Below are 15,541 nucleotides of genomic sequence, written 5' to 3' on the forward strand. Positions count from 1 at the left end.
TCTCTCTTCATCAATCAGACTTGATCAGGGTGGTCGTGTTGGTCGTGTGTTTTCTCTCCTAGGGGGCTGCACAATGGCAGTCTTTCAGTAGGATGAATCCTGCCTTGGCTTTTGTTCTGCAGATCCACCCATCCTCCTAGCGATCAAGTAACAGGCTATGGTTTCCTCTTTGGGGATCTTTCGTGTTTTACTGTTGTCTCTGCTTAGTTTTCGGCTTCAGCTGGGATTTCTTTTCCTTACTTTTCGTTGGGCTTCATGCTGAAAACCCCCCCAGGATTTTTTCACGCTTTTGGTAATAATCCAATGTTGATCTAGGGGGGATAACCATTCATCCTGGCTTAAAAAAGCATCCACTGAGAAGTCTCAAAGAAATACACCACGTGAGGGACAAAAAAACCCCCCCAAACCCAAACAAACTGGGAGAAGATCGGAATATAATCATTTTTTTCTATGGTAAAACTGGTGTCCCTCTTCAGGAGAACTGATCTCAATTTCTTATTATGCAACCACAAGGATCTCTTTTTTCTCAGGGTGTATAAGCTGCTGGATTGCTTTTCGCCCAAATCAATGTGGTTTCTTTGGAACATTTTCAGCAAAGGATCGCATATGCTGCAGTGTCTTTGTGGCAAGAGTCTCAAGAAAAACAAGAACCCAACTGGTAAGCAAGGCATGGCATCGCATTGTTTTTTTCTTTTCCCGATAGTCTTGTCTGTTGCTCAGCGAGGTAGAGCTCTGCAATCCTGCCGAGGGGGGGAAAGGGGAAGAGGAGGAGGCCGGCTCGGACATGCATGTGCGTACGTGTATGAATAAGCAAGGAGCAGTTTGGATCGGCTTCAGCCACTGTGTGCGCGCGTGTGTTACGGAGGCGGGGGGATGCGATCTGCGATCTCCCAGTTCCTCGATGCGGTTTCCAGAGAGGAGGAAACTTTTATTGCGTTGCCCTTTGGAAGGGGAAGGAGAGGTGGCGGGGCGGCCTCTACCCCATGCAGGTGCGCGGGGTGTGAGGCAGAGTGTCCGGGCTCTCCCCCCTCTCGCCGCGCAGGACCTGCCCGGGACTTTCTGAGGACCTGGCACAAGGGAAAACAACCCCCTGCGCCCCCGGCCCTGCCTTGTGGCACTGGTTTGTTTGTTGGGGGGGGCTTGCGTGCGACGGGAAACTAAGCCAAAGTGGCCCTGGCAAGTAGCAGCAGAGGCTTCCCGGGGAGCACCCCGCCGTCCCCTCTGCCTCTCGGCGCCGCGGGGCGGCTGCTCCCGCTGGCCCCGGCGGGGGAAACTTGCAGCGCGTTACATAAGGGATGGAAATGCAGGGGCTCGGGGCAGTGTGTGTGTACATAAACACAGCATAACATCTCTGTGAGGAATGAAAAGTGGCCTTTTTTGCAGTGTGTGTGTGTGTTTGTAGAGCCCCGGGTCACTTGGGTGTCCCCCCCACGCTGGCCAAGGCAAACGGGAGGGAGAGGGGGATGCAGAGGCGACACCTCCATCCCTGACACAGGCAGCCTCTCGGACACACACGCACACACACGTACACACTCGCTCTCTAATTTGATACCCCCCAAGGCTTTTCTTGCTTTCCACGATCGCTTCTTGCTCCCCACCCCCACCCCAGCTCCCCTGGCCTGCCGGGCTGTCTGCAGTGAGCCCGACATGCCAGAGCTGTTGGGAGCTCGGCGGAGCAGGCGTGCGGGGCGTGGCGGGGTGTGAGGTGTGTGTGTGTGCGCCCCAAGGGGTGTAGAGGAGACACCTCCACCCCCGGCAGAGGCGGTGTGTGTGTGTCCCTGGGGATGCTGGGGCTGCGTGCGGTCTGTGTGTATGTGTGCGTGCGCTCCTGGGGGTGCAGAGGCAACACCTCCACCCCGGGCAGAGGCGGTGTGTGTGTGTGTGTCCCTGGGGCTGCTGGGCCCGTGTGTGTATGTGTGTGCGCGCGCGCGCGCTGCCCGCCCTGCAGTGCCAGCTCCCGAGCAGGAGGCTCCTGACGCTGGCACTGCAGTGTAGTAGATCATGGGCTTCCGCTGCCTCGCTGACACCCCCAGCCCTGCGCGGCGGCCCGGCCCCGTCCTCCCCGCTCCGGGGTCGGGGGACAAAGGGCAGTGGCAGGCGGCGACACCTGCCCCGGGTAGCGCCCGGCCACGGGCCCCCCACAGGCGCAGCCCTCAGGGGAGCAGGGCCGGGGGCGTGTGGCCCGGGGCAGAGCCAGCCCTGCCCGCCCCAGACGCGGCTCATTCGGACACGTCTGCGGCGAGTTGCTCCTGCCCCCTCACAGGCGCTTGCTGCTGCTAGAGACCCGGCTCCACGCGAGCCCGGCTCCTGGCTGAGGCAGGGACCCGGCGCCGAGGAGGCTGGGGCAGGGCTCAGGTCCGTGCCCCGTGCCCGCACTCCCTGCCCTGGCGGAGCGGGGCAGCTCCGGGCCGGCAGGGCCAGCCAGTGCCATTTGTCCCGCGCTTCAGTCCCGCGTTGGAGCTGCCGCGTCTCAGACCGGCCGGCTCTCCAGTCTCCTGCAAGCTTTTGGGACCAAAAAAGACTCGACCTCCTTTGTGACAGTCCCTGTGAAACCACGATCAGCTACTAACAAACACTGGCCTGGTCGATTGGATGAGCTGAGACTGTGGTAACAGATGCGGCTGAGATGCAACTCTAGTGCTGGGCAGTGACTACGTTTATATGTGTGGGGTGTCTCCCCTACCCCCGTTGGCTTTCTTTTTTCTCCCTGGCAGGGCAGTGATTTGTTCACATCTTGCTTGCCTCTACGCCAGTGTTCCCAGGTGTTTCCACAGCAGTCTTCACTTGCCCCCTTCACTGGAAACCTATTGTGTCTTGTATAGGAAGGACGAGAAGCCCCTGCATTGCAAAGCATAGGTTTACTGCCCGGTCCTCAAATGGACTCAGCTGCAGTTTCCAGTGAAGGGCAGAGTTTAGGTTCAAAAGAGCAGTTTGTGATATTTCTGTGTTAATCGCTAGTAACCCCACCAGGAATGCTTGAGGGATGAGGATTTGTCTGTTTTAATTCTGCATTTTTGTCACTCAAGCAATTTATCTTTAAGAGAAGCTATGTTTCCTGAAATGCAGACGGGCTGGCACATTTTTAGACAGTGGATTCTGTTTCTCCCCCCCTTTTATTTTCAGCTTTTTTTCTTTCCCTTATGAAGCCTGCCCTCCTAGCTTTCTCCAGATCCCAGCCTCCTCTGCTTATCCTTTCTTGCTGAGTTCTGAAGCTAACCCTGACATAGCTATTGCACCCTGTGTTACTTCAGAGAAAGGCAATATTAGTACAGGAAAGCCCTGGCAGTTATAGAGAAGTAGGGCTGGAAGGGACCTCTGGAGGATGATACCAAGGCAAGATCATCTTATTCAAACCATCCTCTAAACTCTACATAAGACTGCTGTCAACCCTGACAACATAGACTTAACACCTTAACCTGCCACAGGTAAAGCAGGGGAACCATGGCAGCCAAGGGGGAGTTATAAAATCATGTCAATTTTACTTCAGGAAGTTTTAGCTTATTTCTAACAGAAGCCTGGCTGGTCAGAAGCCCTTTCTCTTTCAAAACATGGACCTGGGGAAGAGGAATTGTGTTTGATCCCTAAAATTGCTTTGTTATTTACTTCATATTTCTTTGTAACAAAAGAAAATTTAAAAGCGAATGAGATGCATTATTATTTATATTTCAAAAAGATTTTCTTTATATAGTTTTGTTAAACGTGGTATATATAAAAAACAAAAACAAAATTACAAAGTAACTGAAAACAAAATTAAGGAGGTGAAATTTGCAGTTTTTAGGTCCCCAAGGCCCTATTCTGCACGACAGCCACGCTAGTCATTTCCACCTAGACACAGGGTGTGGAAGTATACTGAGCTGTCCACATCAAAGTGCAGGGCAACAGAGGATTGTTTCTTACAGGGCATTTTATATTAAAACTGCCCATTGACTTAAGTGGACTTAGGTTTGGGCCTGTATTTGGTTTAGGAATGCATAGGTTATGGAATTACTTTAAGGCTAAGATCAACTGACAGAAAGACAATATTCAAACACCTAGACTTTTAATTCAAATTTAGCTCAAACTGTTAGAGACTAAAATTTATTACCATATGTTAGCCTGTGGGAGATGTATTGGACATCTCAGTCCATTTCCTATGGACAGGTGTTACAATCACAGAAATTACCACTGTGCTTGGCACCCTTGTTCTCACTCTAGGAGATAGAGGATTATTACAATTTCTTCTCAGATGCTGTCTAAGAAAAAAACTTCCCTCTAGGTTAAAGGACTATTGACTGGACAACATGTAAAAGATGGCTTTGTGGTTATACAAACTACAAATATTTTGTGTACACTATGGTTTAGTTTTCATTAGTATCAATCCAGTACCATTTGCAAATCCAAAACACTTAAAAGAAAAAAGGTTCCAGATCTAGCATTCTCTCTCTCAAATGGGATCAGTGTGTAATCTCTTGATAACTTCTGTCTCCATTTCCCAGTAACGGAGTAGACAGGCTGTTCTTTAATGGTTATGTATCGCTCTGACAAAATTGCAAATGTAAGCAAGAAAAAAAATTGAACCATTTGAAAAAGAGACATAGACTCCACATTTTCTGGTTGCATTGCATGCCATTGTTTGCGTTAAATAAGTTAGGACCGATGCTACCTTCCTTACTCATGGAAAACAAACCCTCCACCAGAAGTCAAAGGACATTTTGCCTGAGTAAAACTTGCAGGATTGGGCCTTTAGAGTTTCTCTCACATGAGACTGAAAAGCAGCTTTACTGCTTAAATGCCACATAATACTACGCTGTTATTAGATGCACAGTATGTTTGTTTTTTTTCTTCAAGATTACTCAAATGTAAAATGGTCTATTTACATGCATCTCACCTACTGAAGCTTTTGCTCTCCATGGAATATATTTTCTGAATTTATACAAATTTAATTATTCCTTGATCAAATTAAATTGCATATTGCACTTGTTAAAGGGTGAAATGTATTCCTGCTCATGGATCTCCCTACTGTGATACACATGTTTATACCTAGTTCAGTACCAGTTAATGAGGGGCCATTTATAGATAGATTAAAACATATTAAAGATAATTTAGAGTTAGGGGAGAATGTATGTAGAAATATTATTGGTCTCATTTTTTTAATTGTGAAGTTTTCATTTGAGGGTGATACTTTTTCTGTTATCTATATGTATATTAGGTCTCTCCATTTGGGGCTAAAAATTTCCATTGAACCCAGAGCTGAGAGAGAATTTCGCCCTTGACAAAGATATGATATTCACTGAGTCCTTGTAAAAATATAAACTGAGAAAATGAGAGATGCTGTTGAATATTAAAGTTTTTGTTTTTAGGACAATCTCCCTAATTTTTCTTTTAAAAAGTAATAAGATCTGCTCAAAAGATAAAAAGTCCCATGTGTTACAGTTTATTGCCTTTAATCTAGACACACAGAATGGTGTGTTGCAGGAGGTTGTCAGGTCACAGAGTGTGCCTGGATTCAGAAGGTTCCCCTGTGCTGCATTGTTAAAACTGTTAGCGAATTCTAAGGCAAAGGCCATCTGAAATAGGGGTTGGATGAGGATGTTCTTACTGCTTAAGTATCAGGAGACTTGTTTCTATACTTGATTTGGTCCGCTGTTCTCTTTGTGACTTTGTATTCTGTGCCTCATTTTCCCTAGTGTTAAAAGTACCAGACAATAGTTAAAGAATTGTACTGTCTGTTTTCTGGTGGTTTTGTGCTTGTTTCTGCAAGTGTTACAGAATAATTAGATATTCAGAGGGAAATCTAATTCCAGGGCTTGATGGAGAAAATGTCTTTCTAGGTAGCAAAATTTACTGTGACTTTAACATTTTGTTGGTTTTTTCTTCTTGGTTTTGAAAAAAACCTATTATGAACTTGTATAGAGATTCAGCAGCTAAAGAACCACAACCCAGAGTATAGGTTTACCACTAGTACTCCTGGGAGAGAGGGGGAGGCTGCATACAGTATTAAAGTGGTATGCTTTAAAATAAGGTTGCAAGATTGGGCCTGTTACATTTAGTTCAGAAAGCATCTGCTTCACATGAGGGGAGTGTGTTTTGAGTGCTGGAACACGTGAAGGAGTGAGAAATGACAAAATGAGTGGGTAGCAAATATTTTTATCTCAGATCATGTGATGAGGCTGTCATGAGACTATCTTTCGCACTGGATATTGTATTATTAAGTTGAATCTTGCAGCCCTTGAGTTGCTGAATGTGTTAAATCCCATGAGAGATGCATGTGCTGGGCTTCCTCTAAGTGCTGGAAAGGGAAGAGGGGCAGGGAAGAGGTCAGTCTGGGTAGGTCCTACACATATACTCTTCTTCTTAGTATGTGATTCTGAGATACAGGACACTAGGCCAGATGGATTTGTGGTCTGACTTGATATGGCTATTCTTGTGTTCTTATGAAGTACTGAATTTACAGTGAACAGTATGTATGTCAGTAATCTTATTTTTCTGGCTGCTTGGCATCAGAGGTAAATGCAGTATGCATAACAAAAAGCCAGTGCTGTTATCTAGTACAGAAAACACTCACAATAGAGGATCTTTATTGTGGGCAAAACCTCACAGAAACAATTAAGTAAAAACCATTAAATATATAAACAAATTAAATATTCTTTAATATGCTTTTAGGATATCGCATTAAAAGTATTGATTGCTTTGATGACTGCTGTGCAATACAAGCAGTTGCTGCAGAAATCACAGTAAAAAGGTCTGTTACAATAAAATCCAACACGTCAGCTTAGGCAACAAATTGAGTTGGATGTACCTAATGTTTTTAATTAAAACATTCTTATGATTGGTTGAAATGGTGCTGTGGGACCAGTGACAGCAAATAACAGACAATTTGAGATAGACAGTGATGGCATGATTTTAACATCCTGTTAAAATATATTAAATACATTCTATTTTGACTGTTTAATTTTAATTTTAATTGGAAAAAGTATGAGAAACCTGTACTAAGCTATTTGAATATTTGCATATGAAAAGTAATCTTGTGGAAATTATTTGGCTTAATCATTTTATGATTTTAAAATTAACTAGGTCCCACTTGTTAGTAAAGTAGTTCCAAGGTTAAACATTTTAATCTTGTTGGAATTGTTTTTGATTTTTGTTAAAACGTAACAATAAAGGTGAGCTGTAATCCTGTAAGAAAACTTCCTTTTAAAGAGGCACCATATTTATGTCAGTTGCTACAATTTGTGTGTTGCGCCTCTGTACAAAACCAAATATCCACCTGTATGTGGGACTATCAATCACTTTCCTGTTGAGCAACAGGGCCTTCTCACAGCGTGAGGGACAGAGACGAGGATGGGTTGCATAGTTGGCATAGAACCCTGTATGGAGACTTATTGTGAACTTCACTGAGTCCATGATCTCAGCACTGGTCAGGAGTAAAAGCAGGCAGCATCCTCCACAGCACTGAAGATAACCCAGGGGAACCCAGCCAACAGCAGAACATCTAGAACTGCAGTTATGGTACCATGAAAATGGGAGATATTTTTGTACATAGAACGGTCCTTTTTCTCCAGGTTTAAAAGGGGACTGTTCTTGTGGATCTTAAAGAGCCATGTGACTCATTTTCTGCAAGTGAGAAATTTTTACATACTCCTTTACCTTAGGATGCTGTAACAGGGACTATTTATTTGACCACCCTATGCTTAACCACCTTATTATCCTGTAGAAACCATGGCCATATCAATGTTGGATAGATCAGACAGAAGAAAGATGTTTCTGTTTACATACAAACCTCTTGGTACTCAACCAGTTCTGGGAAAGGACATACAAAAGAATGTCACGGTCTTTTAATTAGGTTTTGAATTGAAAAAAGTTTTCATTTTGCCAGTATGTGACTGTTTTTCTTTGAACAAACTGATTTTATTAAGCATGTGCCATTTATGTATAAGATACTTAAACTTCTGATGACAATGTGCAAATGGTTGTTTCCACATCTGATTTACATTAGGACAGCGTATCACACAGTGCTGTTTGTTGGAATTTTTCACAGTTTATTACTTGTTTGATATTTATGAATTCACTGACACTGGTTAAAGCGAACAGTAACCAATAGTAACAAACTTAGTGAAAATGATGATAGATGATGTGGAAAACCTAGACACTAGGGCTTATCTAATATCTGGGAAGCTCGTAGAAATTCAGAACATTAATTATGCTAAACAATATTAAATGAAATACAGTCCCATAAGAAAAAGAATTTTAATAAGGTTTAAAGTAGTAGTACACTCATCCTTGATTTGTTGTACTTCTGGTATGACAAAATTTAAAATTTTTGCTAATATTACAATGCAAAAAGCACTAGGGCCAAGGCCCTGTTCCCAGTGGACCACAAGGTGTCAGGAAACTGAACCCAAATCTGAATTAACCAATTTTCCTTGACTTCACAATGAGTCATACCAAAGTTCCAGAACTAAATACTAGTAACCTTCTGGTGTTTGAAATCCAGATCTGGATATTGTGGTTTGAATCTGCCTTTGTACAATACACTTGTCTTAGTTCTCAAATGTTTCCTCATGAATCTGTCCTGTAATACTTTCATATTAGACTATTATTGGTTTCTCAATGTCTAGTGAAATCCATTGAAAAATAATAAATGTTAGATAGGGACAGTGTGTGGCCAACTGCAGACTGGATCCATTAAACTTGGGAGGACCACCTGTGAAGCTTCAGGACTTCAGATATTTTTTCATGGCTTTCTCCCCAGCTAAAATGGTTTTCCCATGAAACCAAGTAGTCTCTTTCCTTCTCTCCAATCTCAAGCGCAGTAGTTCCAAACTTTGTTTATCCTTCTCAGCCGTTCCCCATGTATTGTCATGAACATGTACATATCATGTATTGTCATGTATATGCTTGCTTGCGACACCAGCATTTGGGTACTGGAAGAAAAGTAGATTGAATCCACTTCTCTCTTTAACACTAAACCTGTGAAATATTTGATTCTTTTTCATGTCTTGCAAATTTGTTACACAGACTCCTCTCTTTGCATCAGTGTCTCGCCTTGTGAGAAATGAGTGAGAGAGTTGTTCTCTCCAGTGGTTCTGAGAGGAAAAATAGTTCTTTTGTCCCATTTAAAAAAAAATTAATAAACATTTAGATCTCATTCTGTGTTTTGTATTGGTTTGTGAGTCTGCGAAGGAGAGCTAAATGAATGACTGGTAAATAAGATTTTAAAACTCTAGCAGTCTTCTGAATGAGTGTACTGTTATGCCACGTATGTTTGAATTAAGAGCCCCACATTTTAAGAAGAGCCTAATTTTGATTTTAGTTCTGGTCTTTCAATCTCAGTATTGTTGGTGGACTTGCATAAGAGTAGTACAGCAAAATTTGGTCTTGCAAGTATGTCTGTGTGATGGTGGTGGGAATTGATTTACTGCTTCTGATATTATGTTTCAGTGTCTTTCTTCATTTCAGTTTATTCTTTGCAGCTTATAAATTTATGAGGGAAGGTGTATCTGGAGGATTACTGACAGGAATTAGAGTTGAATCCTATGGTTTGTTGGCAAAAGAAGATGTGGTGTTTTCTTGGATGAAGATATCCAGTGGGAGTGAATGTACATTAGAAGATATGGGCTCATTTAACAGATTGACAGAAAAATTGTCATTCTTAAGAATCAGTGCCACACACCACCTTAAGAAAATATAATTTGAGGGAGTTTGTGAGATTGACCCAAAAATATGGGACTCTGAGTAGGAAAATATATGTATTATGCAATGCACCCCTAAGCATAAATCAGGGAAATGGAACTGAACTTCAGGACACAGAGATAGGTGTAACTGGGGCTTCATTGCACAACCTTAATGTTATTGCCTACTGAGTACTCGGTTGGAGACTAGTACTCAGTGGGCACATCTACATGAGATGCTAGCTGTGCAGTAACCTAATACTGCACAGTAGTGTGCTGGGCAAAAACTGTACAATTATGCTTTTAATACACTACTGCACAGTAGTATTAGCCTACTGCGCAGTAAGCATCACTAAAAACCTGTGTACCGGTGCTACTGTGCAGTAGTACAAATTACGGCACGTTAATTTAGTACTTGGTTATCCAAGTACTAAACTTAGTGCGCTGTAACTACAGTACATTAATGAATGTGTAGATGCATCCAGTATTTTCCAGATAGACCAACATCTGATAGGACCTAAGAAGAGGCTGACAGTTTTAACCCTTGTAACTGAGGTAGAAGTAGCATGTACATTTTGCAAAAGAATGAACTTTTTTTCTACAGATTATGAAGAAAAGTGCTGAAGTGGAAAGTCAATAAGTATGCTGTGAAAGGGTGTGGTCACCAAAGTCAGTAGGTTTTTTCCCAGGGACCTTAGGGGCTTGTTAAAAGGATTGTGATCTGTTTTAAGTGCTGAAGAAAGAACCTGTTAGTGGAAGAAAACTGAGACAGAAGATGGGGACAAAATGAAACATGCTAGATGAAAGAACCAAAAACACCCAACATACATTCCTTTTTAGATACATCTAACTTAGAATTTTGGGCGTATACCTGGATGAAGTTTAAAGTGCTAACTAGTTTTAGGATACTGAAGAAAGCAAAATCTTATGCTAAATTGTTAGAGGAATGTTTAAAATACCGAGTAGATCATACTGGAATATTGTAGCATGTTCTCCACCCCACTTATTCTCAAAGGAAAATAAGGAGAAAGAAAAGTCAAAAGAAATAATGAAACAAATAATAAAAAGATTGAAGGAATATGTAGCAGTTTAAAATGGTTAGAAAAGTACATACTCTTCTAAAGGCAACAGACTCTAGAGACTCTTTAATTGACTTCCCAATAGAAGATCAAATGGGCAGAAAACTTAAGGTACGTTTTCACAGAAACATTTATGTTTAAAACCTAATTTCTTTATTGGTGTTTCTGTTAACGCACAAGGATTTAACTTTAAAAGACTCCAATTTTCTTTTCACTATTTATACTATTTACTGCATAGGTATCTTCAAGTGGTGAGGATGAAAATAAACTAGTAACTTTCACTTTTCTTTTTATGTCCTCATGCACTCTCAAAATGTGTTTGGGCTGCAGATACCATTGGGGAATGTTTAAAGGAGTAAAAGAGTGGTTTGCATTAGAACTCTTAAGAAGGTGATGGATATATTAGTTTAAACTGTGTAAACCTTATTTTTACCACACACACACACTAGTGCAGATTTGACCTGTCGGCATGACATTTATAAAGATATATGAGTCTGACAAAAGAAGAATTTAGCTTATTTGTATTATCTCCCAGGGGTAATTTCATACAGCTACTTCTGTACATTTTAAAGGACGAAGTTGTGTGAAGGGTTCATTATTAATTCCTTTTATTTAACATTTATATGGTAAATCAGTAATCTTAAAGACACAGTCAAGCTGAACTTCGATGTTCTGTGCACTATACAAACAAATAACAAATGACCCACTGTTGACTCAAAAAGCACACAGTCTGAAAGAGTGGCATACTATGCTAGAGTACACTTATTTTAGTGCAAATAAATAATAAAGCCATCCTTTCCTTTAATTTTGGAAAAAATCAGCATATGATTTGTGGAACTATGTTAATTCTTCTCCCTTAGGAAAGCAAGTCTAGGTTTACTGTTGCATTCAATTCTAAAAGTACTGAAAGGTTGAATTTAAAGACTATTTGTGTGTTTCCTCTGGAGACTCATGGATACATTGAAAAGCCCGTAGCATAACTATTCATTTACAAATTATATACTTGAAAGGATAAAGTATCAATATTTAATCAGGGACAAAGAAGATTCTGCAATTAACAAGAAAAAAAGGTTTATTATTTATATCATTGAATAACTACAATAAGTAGAATTGTGAAAAGCTGTAGTGATGGGACACAGTTTTGTGTTGCCTTAAAATAGAACACAGTAGGGGGCTGTGTTTGGCATAGGAGTCTATTACAAAGAACAAGGATTTTTGAAACCAGTAAAAATGCTGCTAACCGCTCTGTAGGTTATCCAGAAAGCTGCTTCTGGTAATGTAGGAGTACAGGTTTCCCTCACTTTATGCTGAACATGTGTTCCTGGAGAATGGCACACAACTCGAATTTGCATGAAGGGAACCCACTTTACAATGTAACAAATAGGGATACATTTCAAGACCTCAACTGTACTGACCCCTAGGCCCATTTTTACCATTTTTACAACATAATTTTGGTACTCAACAACAGCAGATAGTACACACAATCATAGGGCACTATCATAATGGCTATGACAACTACAGAAACTTGTGTCAGACACGAGTGAGCAGCACAGATCCACACATGGGGCTATATTTTGGTGTGCTTCATTCCCACAATGCACTGCACAAAGCAGCTGATTGTGGGCTTCCACCACACTGATTGCATAAGAGTGAATTTACCTCGCATATAACGATTTTTTGGTGTAAAAAGGGTTATCGCATAAGAGCGAAGCACATACAGAACCCGCATAAAGCAAGGGAAACCTGCATCAGACTTTCAGGATAAATTATCTTAATTTACTAGGTATCTGGGAAGCTGATTCCCAAGTCAGTGTCACTCATGTTACGTAACTAGAAACTTCCCCAAAGAATGTTCTCATTGGCATGTCAGTAACACTAGTAGGGGCCAGAAGGTACATCTACACATGAGTATGAATGCACAGCAATAAACTCCAGTGGATATTGCACCAGAGTTTATTGCTTCCAGGCACCACATTTACATGTGTATCTGGTACTGTACCATATTGAGCTGGGTTGGAACAGCCATGGCTGGCAGGGGATCTGGGGGCGGGGAGGAGGCGGTCAGCCAGCCTGGGGCTGCTCTAACCTGGCTCAACATGCTGTGGAGGGGTTGGCTGGGGCTCAAGGGTGCTTCAGTGCAGGGCTAGCCAACAGACAGTCCCCCCACTAAAGCATCCTTGTACCCGAGCCAGACAGGTCAGCATCTACACATGCATTGCTGTACACAAAAGAACTCTACGTCAGGATGGTATTTCTATTTGCAAGTCCTAACCTGCTGCAAAGTTTATTAGTTTCCTGAGGCCTAATAGGGCCATGTGTAGATGCTGAGATATTTACTGTGGAGCTAATTAGGCAACTCTGGTGTAAACGTCCTGTGTAGATGAGTCCAGAGAGACTTGCCTGGTATTCTCCCTAAGAACTACTGATGTATTTGTCCCTGATTTCATCTCCTTATTGAGGCTCAGTTTCTTACAGGAGGGACCATGCTTTCTGGCATGCTAGTTAAGAAAGCCACATTGAACATATATTTTAGAAAAGTCTTTGTAAGTTACTATGACTAGATTTCAGTAGGGAATGTGGGTGGTTTTGTCTTCCTTAAGCTGTGGAGACTGGAACTGCCTTAATGTTATTTCATGTTATAACTTTTCTTCATAAAAACATAGGAAAGTAGGGCAGGAGGGCCATTTTCCTGCTCAAGACAGAATCATCCCTGACTAAACTATCTCAGCCAAATATCTATTTAACCTGCTCTTGAAAATTTCCATGGACGGAGATTTCACAACTTGTCTAGGTAACCAGTTCCAATGCTTGGCCACCCTCATAGTCAGAAAGTTCCTCCTAATCTCCAACCTAAATTTCCTCTGCTGCAGTTTGAGGCCACTGCCTTAGTTCTGTCCACTACAGCCACAGAGAACCTTCTCCACCCTCTATATAATTGCCCTTCAGGTATTTGAAAACTGTTGTCAAATCCCACTTCTGTCTTCTCTTCTCTACAAGCCTTTCCTCACAAGTCGTGTTTCCTAGACGTCTAGCCATTTTTGTCACTCTCCACTGGACTCTCTAATCTCTCCACATCCTTCTTGAAGTATGGTCCAAAACTGGACACTGTACTCCAGGTGAGTCCTCACCAGTGATAACTAGAGTAAAAGAATCACTTCTCTTGATTTGCAGGTGACACTTCTGTCACTACAGTCCAGTATATTGTTGGTTTTTTTCTTTTTCCTTTTTTTTTTGCAACAAGAACACACTATCAGCTCATATGCATCTTATAGTCTACTGTAATCCCCAGGCCCTTCTCTGCAGTCCCACAACCTATACAATCATTCCCTAGTCTCTATTTGTGCATGAAATTATTCCATCAAATGAGCATGACTTTTACTTCTTCAGTTTCATCTGATTGATCTTAGACCATTTCTCCAGTTTATTCAGGTCATTCTGGATCCTAACCCTGTCCTCCAGAGAGTCTGCAACTCCACCAAACTTGGTATTATCCACAATTTTTTTAAGCTTGCACTCAATCCCATTGTCCAAATAATTAATGAAGATATTCATAGATTCATAGATGTTAGGGTCGGAAGGGACCTCAATAGATCATCGAGTCCGACCCCCTGCATAGGCAGGAAAAAGAGTGCCGGGTCTAGATGACCTCAGCTAGATGGGTATGAAGACCCCCAGGGTAGGGGAGAGCACCACCTCCCTTGGGAGCCCGTTCCAGACCTTGGCCACTCGAACTGTGAAGAAGTTCCTTCTAATGTCCAGTCTAAATCTGCTCTCTGCTAGCTTGTGGCCATTATTTCTTGTAACCCCCGGGGGCGCCTTGGTGAATAAATACTCACCAATTCCCTTCTGTGCCCCCGTGATGAACTTATAGGCAGCCACAAGGTCGCCTCTCAACCTTCTCTTGCGGAGGCTGAAAAGGTCCAGTTTCTCTAGTCTCTCGTCGTAGGGCTTGGTCTGCAAGCCCTTAACCATACGAGTGGCCCTTCTCTGGAGCCTCTCCAGGTTATCCACATCCCTCTTGAATTGCGGTGCCCAGAATTGCACGCAGTACAAGTATATTAAACAGTGCCAGATCCAGTTCAGACCTTTGCGGAATTTCATTTAATATTTACTCCTGACTAGGCATTAAGTCATTAGTGACTACCTGTTTGGCACACGTACACGTTGCCCTATGGCAATGTTGTTACTGCACTGTGCTTTACTACTTCCTCTTGTGCCTTCCAATGTGCCATGCTTTAGTACTTCCTCTTCCTAAAGCACGGTGCAGTAACCATCTGTATTGCACTGTACACGTGGCATGTGGTTATTTTTAGCAGCTACTTTGCCATAGTGGTGTGCTATAATAGGAGGAGCTATGGTGAAGCAGCTCCTGGTCACATGTAGACACCTGTAGACACATTGCTATGGTGACATAGCATCATGTGTAGATACAATGATACAACCAGTTGTGTAACTCAGGGTTAGCCTGAACCATCCTGATATTTACTGCCAACAGCTGTTAAAACTCACAAAATGCATCAGGTCAAGTTTTAGAAGGCAAAACCCAGTGAACAGTATATTGAATGCAAAGATAAGTGGCAACAGAGAGGAAAAGAGCCCTTCCCTTATTCATATCCTTACCTTCTCTGCCTTCAGTCTTCTCCAGCAGCAGGGCATCTAATGGATCAGGGCTCTGCTACCATGGAAGACCAGGATCTGAATTTATAGATTAAACACTATAGATTAATGTTCCCTTAATTTATAATCATATAGGTACTTAATTCAGAACTGCTTCAGTCTGAGCCTTCTCCATCTTCTTGCCAACCTGAAAGT

The 15,541-nt window shown here is 42.3% G+C and overlaps 1 protein-coding gene across 2 annotated transcripts in view; it reads left to right on the forward strand.

Annotated features, from left to right (window-relative positions):
- Positions 1-450: 450 nt before the first annotated feature.
- FGF14 (fibroblast growth factor 14) overlaps positions 451-15,541 on the forward strand; it is a 747,107-nt gene continuing 732,016 nt past the window's right edge. For both annotated transcript variants that reach the window (XM_006030051.1, XM_025211592.1), the window contains exon 1: positions 451-658. In XM_006030051.1, coding sequence (XP_006030113.1) covers positions 451-658 — 208 coding nt within the window. The remainder of the gene's footprint in view (positions 659-15,541) is intronic.

This window comes from Alligator sinensis, unplaced genomic scaffold (genome assembly GCF_000455745.1).
Source record: "Alligator sinensis unplaced genomic scaffold, ASM45574v1 scaffold593_1, whole genome shotgun sequence".
NCBI lineage: Eukaryota > Metazoa > Chordata > Crocodylia > Alligatoridae > Alligator > Alligator sinensis.